This window comes from Pseudonaja textilis, chromosome 2, assembly GCF_049901715.1.
Source record: "Pseudonaja textilis isolate UNSWEBS1 chromosome 2, rPseTex1.2, whole genome shotgun sequence".
Lineage (NCBI taxonomy): Eukaryota > Metazoa > Chordata > Lepidosauria > Squamata > Elapidae > Pseudonaja > Pseudonaja textilis.
In genome coordinates this window covers 160,461,714-160,470,955 of record NC_141991.1, presented here as the reverse complement: position 1 = coordinate 160,470,955, position 9,242 = coordinate 160,461,714, and the positions used below count along the sequence as shown (strand labels likewise).

The 9,242-nt window shown below is 38.8% G+C and overlaps 1 protein-coding gene across 2 annotated transcripts; it reads right to left on the bottom strand.

Annotated features, from left to right (window-relative positions):
- Nucleotides 1-1,954: 1,954 nt before the first annotated feature.
- Nucleotides 1,955-9,227, bottom strand: PHB2 (prohibitin 2). Of its 2 annotated transcripts, none has more exons than XM_087923010.1 (9): nucleotides 9,062-9,227; nucleotides 8,370-8,502; nucleotides 8,194-8,278; nucleotides 7,677-7,756; nucleotides 7,123-7,307; nucleotides 5,627-5,756; nucleotides 3,190-3,293; nucleotides 2,912-2,989; nucleotides 1,955-2,103 (listed from the first exon to the last, which is right to left on the bottom strand). In XM_087923010.1, exons 2-9 carry the CDS (start codon nucleotides 8,494-8,496, stop codon nucleotides 2,023-2,025), a joined length of 870 nt encoding a protein of 289 aa, XP_087779136.1. In that variant the 5' UTR covers nucleotides 8,497-8,502; nucleotides 9,062-9,227; the 3' UTR covers nucleotides 1,955-2,022. The 2 variants fall into 2 exon arrangements, with proteins under 2 accessions (XP_087779136.1, XP_026569141.1); XM_026713356.2 differs by having other exon boundaries at nucleotides 9,190-9,227.
- Nucleotides 9,228-9,242: the final 15 nt, after the last annotated feature.

Below are 9,242 nucleotides of genomic sequence, written 5' to 3'. Positions count from 1 at the left end.
ATAGAAATTCTGTGTTTTTTCTATTTTTCATCAGCCTGCTCCATGATGGGAGTAAAGGTAAGTTAATTCATAGCTTTGGGTAACTGATAAGGGAAGAGAGACAATGATGCCCAATGTCTGAGAAATTTATTCTGAATCCCTTATTATTAGACCAAACCTTTGTAAACTTGCCTGATTGACTCATGAAATAATAGTCATTTAAATGAAAAATAATAGAATCATTAGAAAACCTTCCTTTTTTTACTTTATTTATGGAAGACTATATAACAAGCTGTTCTTGAACATGTTCCTTCCAACTTATTCAGCATTTTCTCCTAATGTCATAATCATTGCATCATCATTACCAATTTTACATGCATCCTGACTCTCAACAAATCTGGGTGTTTTATAAATCGTTAAAGATTATATTAAAAAGAAAGAAAACGCCAAGTGAAACATAAAAGTAGCACCTTACTGTATTAATGAATAAATGTTTTATATAAGCCCCTATTTAAATATAGTACTGGCACATAACATTTCAAACTACATTCTAAACTACATAGCTTTTTTTAGATAAACATTTAAATGAGATCTGCTTAATTCAAAAGAAGATGCCAAACTATGGGTCCTTCCTCTGTACTTTTATGAACGCTATTAATGGAATTGGTACACTAGCTAACGGCTGCTGCCTTAGATGTTCTGGGAAGCTATTCCTTGGGATTTCACTTTCTACAGTTTGAAAGTAACTACAATAACTTACTGTAATAATATTAGCCTGGGGAAAAGACAGCCTTGAATTCACAAACTTATTGGACTTTGGAGATGACAATGACCACGCTTTTGTATCCTGAAGGGAGTGCTTGGTCAAGCTGGACACAGAGTAACTTTCCATCCAGTTTCAGCTGAAAAGCACCAGAAGTTTGCCATTTTCAGCAGAAGAAAAAGGAAGAGTGGTGGCTTAATCTCCTCCTGACTCCACTATTTGTCAGTTCAAGATTTCTCTATAGATATAAAAAAGCATGTGGAGCTTAAAATTTTTCATAAACCAATTTTCTCAATGGGGAATCAAAAGTTTGGATCAGAAAAATAGCCTGCCTGTCCTCCAAAATGGGTAGAAAAAACTAAGCAAACACGCATCCAGGCAACTCTTCATAAATTCACAGCCCTTGTGGTTGCCTATAAGCTGGAATCAAGCATCTGTGGGAGACTGTTCATATATCAGAGCAGTTTAACCTAACAAGGGTCCATAATCTACAAAGAAGAGCCCATACTTATTATGTAGGCTCTTTTCCCAAAGAATAAAATCTCACCAAACAGCTATATGGACCTACTGATCAGGAGGAGAAGCTGACCCCATGTCTTACTTTCTGTGGGCCTCTCTCCTCACACTAGAATTCCCAGAAGTCTAAATGACTCCATAGTTGCCCTACTCCTGTTTTACATCTATCAAAATCTAGGAAGATAATTCATCAAAACTTTTAACTAATTAAGGTTTGTGTATGGATAACATAAAGGCACTGGAGGGAAAAAAAGCACCATTTCAGTCGATGGCTTCTCAGAACAAGAACGTCTCTTTCACTCTCACAAGAGTGGGACTGTGTATTTCAGCTTTTATAAATATATCACTTGGCGTTACCAAATGAATCAGAAATAACTTAAACCATTTTCTCAAATTAAAGACTGCATGAAAGAGATGTGTCTTACCTTCCTCTGTATCCGGATCAACAAACAGTAGCACCAGAAGAGAGAGGACAGAGAAAAAAAAGGATTAGAAAAATTTACAAAGCCTGCTGTACCTCCATGTTTACGGCACATGCTTTGGGAACTAGATTTATGCTACATGCAGAGAGCAAGATATATTATATTCTTTGCTCTTCTTCAAAAAAAGCAGTGTAAGATAAATAGCTTCCTAGTGGTCCCCACCCCACCGCTTTTTCAGAGGAACTGCCGTCTTCTGATTTCCCTAAATCATCTTACGCTACATCTCACCATAGGAGAAAATCTAAAGTCTGTAGATCAGCTACTTGAACATTCACAAGCCACTCACCTTGTAAAACCTTCATCCTGTAGATTAAGCACTAAATTGTCAGCGGTAAGATACACACGGTTTTGGGATGTTGCAATCTGCAAAAGTTCAGGGCAGTGGATCAAAAAGGAAGTTAGCAAAGATCGTGAAACACATGGAGGCTTAGCAGAAACATACCTAAGCACAGACATTTCTTTCAACCTTTAGAGAATCCTTCCCTAAACTCATCCACTCCAGGGGTTTGCAGCTTTAATTCCCATGATCCACTACAAGCATGCTGCATGAACACAATGAAGTGTAGCGTAACCAGGATCAAGTATATTGGGAAAGACTGATTGATGAATTAGCGGCTAAACCATGGGTTGAGAGTCACCATGCCCATGGGGGAAAAAAAACCCCGCACAAGGTCTCTGTAGAAGCATGCTATGGACAAATCTTTCTCTTTTCTTTTGAAAGTTTATTAATTCTTTTGATGTTCTCATTATGGGCTGTTTCATCAGATCCCAGAACAAAGACAATGGGTGTGGAATTTTAATTTGTTTTCTGTCACAAATTTCCAGGTCCATCAGTATTCTAAATTCCCAAATTCATTCTGCTTCTCCATCTGATTTTGTTCCTGCTGTGAGCCTTTTCCTAGCCTGTGACACATGTTCTGCAAGTGACCATGACTTGGGTATAGCTCACTGAAGTGATGTGGGCCTGCTCTTACAGCAAGAGTCAGTCTTCTTGACTCTTGCTAGGATGGGGGAGATCAGCAGGCACCGGTGGTAAAAATGAACATCAGGAGAAGCATATCATGTTCGCCTTAGATTCATCACTTGGCCTGGTATAATGCGAAAGCAGCAGCTAAAGGTGGATATCCGTACATCTAAATATGAAAGCAAATCCACTAGTCTTAACACTCACCGTTTTGGAGATATTCTGGGCAGCACGGATCTTGCGCAGCTTGATGTAACCTGGGTTCTTGCTGAGGGCTTCTCCAATGTGAATAATCAGTTAAGGTAGCATTTCTTAAGTTTTGAACTCAGGACCATCTTTTGCCATCCCATCAGCTATGTTTAAGCTGCATCACTTTACTTGGAATCATACTATGTGAAGATTAGAATGCTTTTGCATTCTACTGCTGCACCCAAAGTGCCTGAAACCTGTAGAAATGTTTCCCTCTCACATCAAAGCAAGGATATCATTTTAGCAGCTGTAGCTTCACCTTCAGCCTGAACAATCTTCTGCCGTTGTTCTTGCTTTGCTTTTTCCACAAGGAATTGTGCTCGCTGAGCCTCCTGCTGGGCTAGAGTACAGAGGAAAATTAGTATCTTGGCAAGAACCAGTCTTGTAATATATATGTGGAAATGCCAGGATGCTGCTAATTCCTTCTTGTATTTATTAAACATTCAGTCACAAACAAATTACTGGACTTTTCAGCTTGGAAAACCAAATGTAAATCTCCAGCTTTTTAAATAGTCTTTAATTTTATATTCTGCCTTTATTATTTTTATAAATAACTCTAGCCAGTGAACTTATCTAATGCTTATTTTCCTCAAAATCCTGTGAGGTGAATTAGGCTGAGAGTCAGCAACAGCCACAAGGTCACCCAGCTAGTATTACAATGAATTACATTATATTACAATAAACAAACATGTATTTTTTATTTGAAACAGGTCTCCCCAAACTCTTCAACTTCTTCATAAAGTTCCAGATTTTTCACCAACCCTCAAATATGAAAATAATACTGAACTAATAATACTACAAATAACAGATAGGTGAATAAAAACACCAAATCCAGTCTAAACATCTAGCTGACTGTGCAATCAACCATAATCAAATTATCTAAGTGCTAGAGCCCACTGTAACTACATAGCCAAAAAGGCATTAAGAGTTGTTAATCTAATCCTACATAGGTTCTTCTCTGGTAATATCACACTACTAACTAGAGCATACAAAATATTTGCTAGACCTATACTTGAATACAGCTCATCAGTCTGGAACCCACATTACGTATCTGATATTAACACAATTGAAAATGTCCAGAAATATTTCACAAGGAGAGTTCTCTGCTCCTCTACTCATTGCAGAATACCTTATGCCACCAGACTTGAAACTCTAGACCTAGAAAACCTAGAACTATACCGCCTCCGGTCCGATCTAAATATAGTATATAAAATCATACATTGCAATGTCCTACCTGTCAATGAATACTTCAGCTTTAATTGTAACAACACAAGAACACACAATAGATATAAACTCAAGGTAAACCGCACCAAACTTGATTGCAGGAAATACGACTTCAGCAACAGAGTGGTCAATGTCTGGAATAATCTACCCGACTCTGTGGTTTCTTCCCCAAACCACAAAAACTTTAACCTTAGACTGTCTACTATTGACCTCACGCCCTTCCTAAGAAGCCTGTAGGGGGCGTGCATAAGCGCACCAATCGTGCCTACCATCCCTGTCCTATTGTTTTTTATTTTTCTTATAAGTATCTATCTCATGTATTCAAAACTATATTCGTATACCCGTATCTAGTAAGTGATTGACAGATCAAATAAATACTAAAAAAATAATATCAAAAGACAGATAGGGAGAATGACTATTTGGAGAACCCTGATTTAAAACAAGAACTCAACCTTTTCCCATGCAGACAGCTAATATACTGGTAGCATTTGAGTAAAGTGCTGTAGGAAACATCATTTTAAAAGTGGGATCAGAACACTAAACAGTTATTTAATTCTTTCAATTGCTTACATTAAATTACAATATGATTGGCATTAAACTGATCTCACTTAAAAAATAATTTTAGAATATTCAACATTAAAATTAACTGGTTTACACCTACACCCTGTCTCTTATAAAAATTAAGTGGGAAGTAATTTCAATTAATATAATGGTCTCAATATTCCACTCTAGCTCATCTTCAAGTTAAATTGATTTCTTATCAAACAAAGTGGAAAAGACAACCACCACTGAGTGGTCTGACATTAAATCACAGATGGCCTCCTGTGGATAATCCAGAATCCAATTCAGGAGAATGGAAGAGCAGGAATTGAGGACAGGGTGGGGGTGGAGTATGGCTACCACAGAAAGCAAATGGTTCAAATGACCACACAGGCTTGTAGCAAAACCTGGCAGAAGGATTCTCATCTGAAGCTTTAGTAAGATGGATGTGAATCATGGAAAATTGCTAGACCTATACTTGAATACAGCTCATCAGTCTGGCCTCCTTCAGAAAAATAGGCAATTAAAAATGATGTGAAGTGTGCCTTCTAGTGTTCTTGTCAATCTTTTTACCAGCAGCAACCATAGGTGGTATCTGTTCCTACATATAACAAAGTAACATGCTACATAAATATACTTTTGTGCATTTCTGTTCTCCCATTACATCCGTGGGCATGTGTCCACTCAGAAACTCAAGGTGGACTGCATACACCCTATTCCGGATCATAGACGGAAGAATTAGCCAGTATGGAACTTGCGAATATTTGAGCAGCTGCCCACCTGCCTCTCATGTGTTGAAAAATATTTTCAGGAATTTTTTCCCTGAAGCCCATTGCTATTTTCAAACCCAGTCTTCTTTTTTCTGGTTTCTCCAGCTGTTAGTTTCCTTTAACTTAAGCATCAACTCACCCACTTGCTTGGCTTCAACTGCTGCTGTGTATTCTCGGCTAAAACTCAGCTCTGTGATAGCTACATCATCCAATATAAGGCTAAAATCCTTTGCTCGCTCCGTCAGTTCCCGTCGGATAAGCAAAGATACCTGAAAAAATAAACCCACAGTTTTTGCTCAAGGAATTTCCTTTGGCCAGAAAAAGTCACAAAATCGTAAAAGTCATAGAATCATGTTGCTGAAGTGGCCATTTAAATCCTTGCACCTATCCCTCTGATACAAGAATCTTTCTCCTCATGCTCCAACAGATCCTGGCAAGAAGAGTCCATCGCCTGTCTGACTTCATTCTACTCTTAAACTGCTCTTTACCAGTTGATATTTAAACAAAATATGCCTTCCTGCAATTTTGGATGGTGGGATGAACATTTAAATCTAATAAATAAACTTAAAAAGTCATAAATCAGAGCTGTCCTTTAAGGTGTCCCCCCCCCCATGCAAGCTTTTCAGATATCTGAAAGGTGCTATCATATCCCCTTCACTTTCCTCTTTTAAAGGCTATATATTCACTATCCTTTCAGTCTCTTTTCATAATAATTTGTTTTTAATTATCCAATGGCCCTCATTGCCCTTTTCTGACCTTATTTAGTTTATAAATTCTTACATTCTTAAGAATAAATTTTTCTAAAAAGATTGGCCATAATAATTCTTAAAGAACTGGGCTTACTACTGGCTTTTCAAGATGCTGCACAGTACATTTCTTTTTTCTCTTACCAATTATATACTAATTTCACTGCTAATGTTGGTTCTTTGGCAATGCAGCTCCCTGGTTTTGAATAAAGTACTTAGGAGTGAGCCAAGACACCTTATGGACAATAGTGGACCCAGCGGGCAAGGCCTGTGTGTGTGTGTGTGTGGCGGGGGGGGGGCCTTAAAGATTCCAATTCTCTCTGGAATCAATCAAAAAGTCATTTGGGGAGATGTGTAGCTCCTAGCTGGATTCCTCTCTCGAAAACTTGACAAACTTTTAACGATTGTTAAATCTAAAGAACTAATACTTTATCTCTGGATGTGGATGAAGATGCACACAAAAGGACTTTGAGCCAGTTCCAGATCAAAAAGATAATTTCATGGCCAGAGAATCAACAAAATGGATTTTATCTGCTGTTTCGGAGTTTCAGTCTGCACATTCTTTCAACTACGCTTCGACTACAAGGAGAAAAGAGGCAAAACTAGGCTTAATAATCAGTGCAAGATCTGAGCAAAGCAGAATAAAAAATACCCTAAAACTACATTTGCTACTTTTGCAGCCATAGTGCACTACTTGTCTATGCACATCTGCTACCAAGTCAGGATACTTCTCAATTTCTTGTCTAAAGGAAATTCGCAAAAGATCTCATTTGTTCCCTAAACAATTGCTTAATATATAAATCATCTGCAGCCAGCAAACTACTGGACACAACTGTGAAAAGTAGGATTAAGTGCAGGAAGACAGGTCTGGTATCAGAAAAGGACAAACCTGAGCTCGTTGGGTAATGAGCTGTGACGCATTAAACTTTGCTACCACACTTTTGAGTACTTCATTGACAATGGAAGGAAGAACACGTTCTTCATAGTCTAGTCCAAGTCGCTGATATAAGCTGGGCAATTCTACAGCATTGGGTCTTGATAGAACACGCAAGGAGATATTCACCATCTGCAGATCTAGAGTTGAAATTAAGTCAACCACAATCTCTAAAGTGCATTCTATCTTATTTCTCAAGTCTGATTATATATCCAAACACACCATCCAGAATCAGTTGTTCTGAAGTCCTTAATTTACATTCTCGCCAGAGAACTGTATGCTCTTCCATGAAGTACAAACAGAAGGATGTCAAAACTGGTATAAAATGCAAAACTCAAAATTATGGAAGCACGAATCCTATCTTCCCCAAAATGCCCCGTTTATAGATAGACATCATTCTTAGTACAAGTTCCATTGCAGAATTGTTATAAAGATGAACGATGGAGAAATATCTAAAACATAATGCTGAGTTTGTAGCAAGTAAAAACTCTGTGCAACTCTGTTCTTACCTTTGGATCCTGTTGGTGAGGAAATTTTGCGGGGCCGGGCTCGAATATCATAAATTATTGGATACTGGAACCAAGGAATTCTGTGGAGATTAGCAATGATTATAACTGAAAGAGATGTAAAAAAAAATCCTATGCCTCTTACTTGGAGATACAAATATTATCACATAATCTACTCCTTACTCTTTAATGAGAAAAATTTCTGAAGGTTTTAAGAACACCATCTTAGCAAAAACAGAAATTATATCAATATGAGGGGTTTCTTCAGGGAAACTGGAATAAATGAATGAATGAATGCTTTATTGCCCAAGTATAATCAGACACACAAGGAATTTGTCTTAGTGCAAAATTGGTAAAAAAATATCTTGCCAAGCTGAAGTAATATCAAATTAAATTTGGGGGAAAATAGGATATTTTTGGAAATATTAGTATGAAGATAATATTGCTTTGAAATTCCCTGCTACATTCTAATTATTATTATTTTTTTGGCATTACACCACCCAATCCGCTAGATCAGTACCTGAAATGAAGTCCTTCTGAAAGAACAATATCCTGCTGAACTCCACCAATGCGGTTGAAGAATATTGCTCTTTGTCCCCCTTCCACTGTAGAAATCAAAATCATTCTGGTGTTATTGTCAACAGTTGAGCAAAAAAAGAGAGAGAGATGAAAAAATTAGAATAAAAGTTACCGTACCTGTAAAGACAGACTCCCGGATCCCGTAGGCTGCAGCTCCAGCACCCAACAGCAACTTTAAAGCCGTGCTCATCCCACGTGGGCCAGCAGGCAGGCGGCCAGCAAAGTCCTTCAGGCTCTGAGCCATGGCAACCTTGTTATGGAAGCAGGTTCACAATTATTCCGTTACACAATTCTGCAGGATTTCTGTCTGATAAAGCTTGGAGGGAGAAGGGGACTGGTGTGCATCAAGCATTTTATGTATGCAATTATCCCTGAGTAAAGAATTCTGCACTGAGAGCCACACCAACAAGAGCGCCAAAACTTTCTAACCACTTATGCAGACCCATGATAAACGTCCTTGGAGATGATAGATAGATAGATAGATAGATAGATAGATAGATAGATAGATAGATAGATAGATATATTTAAACAAGATGTTATGATAAAGCAGCCCTTCTTTATTTACTGCTAGGTTTGCATTAAGGAACATCGCCTCGTGCAGAAGTGGGATATTGCAGGTACCTGAAAAGCCACGCACCCCGGGGTGAGGCAAACGAATTACTCAGCGCCACCCCACACCCGACTTCGTTCAGCACAGCTGTTTAAATCATGAATAACCCCCCCCAGCCACCCCCATTCCAGAGCCCCACCCCGTTTGAACGGTCTCATTCAAGCACTGAATCGGTCAGCCGCTCCCTTCCCCGACATGCCTGCTGCCCTAAAGGGAATTCACTAAAGGGAATTCATCCTCGGAGAAGCAGGCGGGGGCTCTAAAAACGCTTCTGCTCCTCTCAGAAAAACCTCACGGCAGCCGCCTCTGAGGACAACGAGCCCTCACCCTCGTTCTCCAGTCACGCCGCCGCGCCGGAGAGAAGGACACAGGAAACGGCG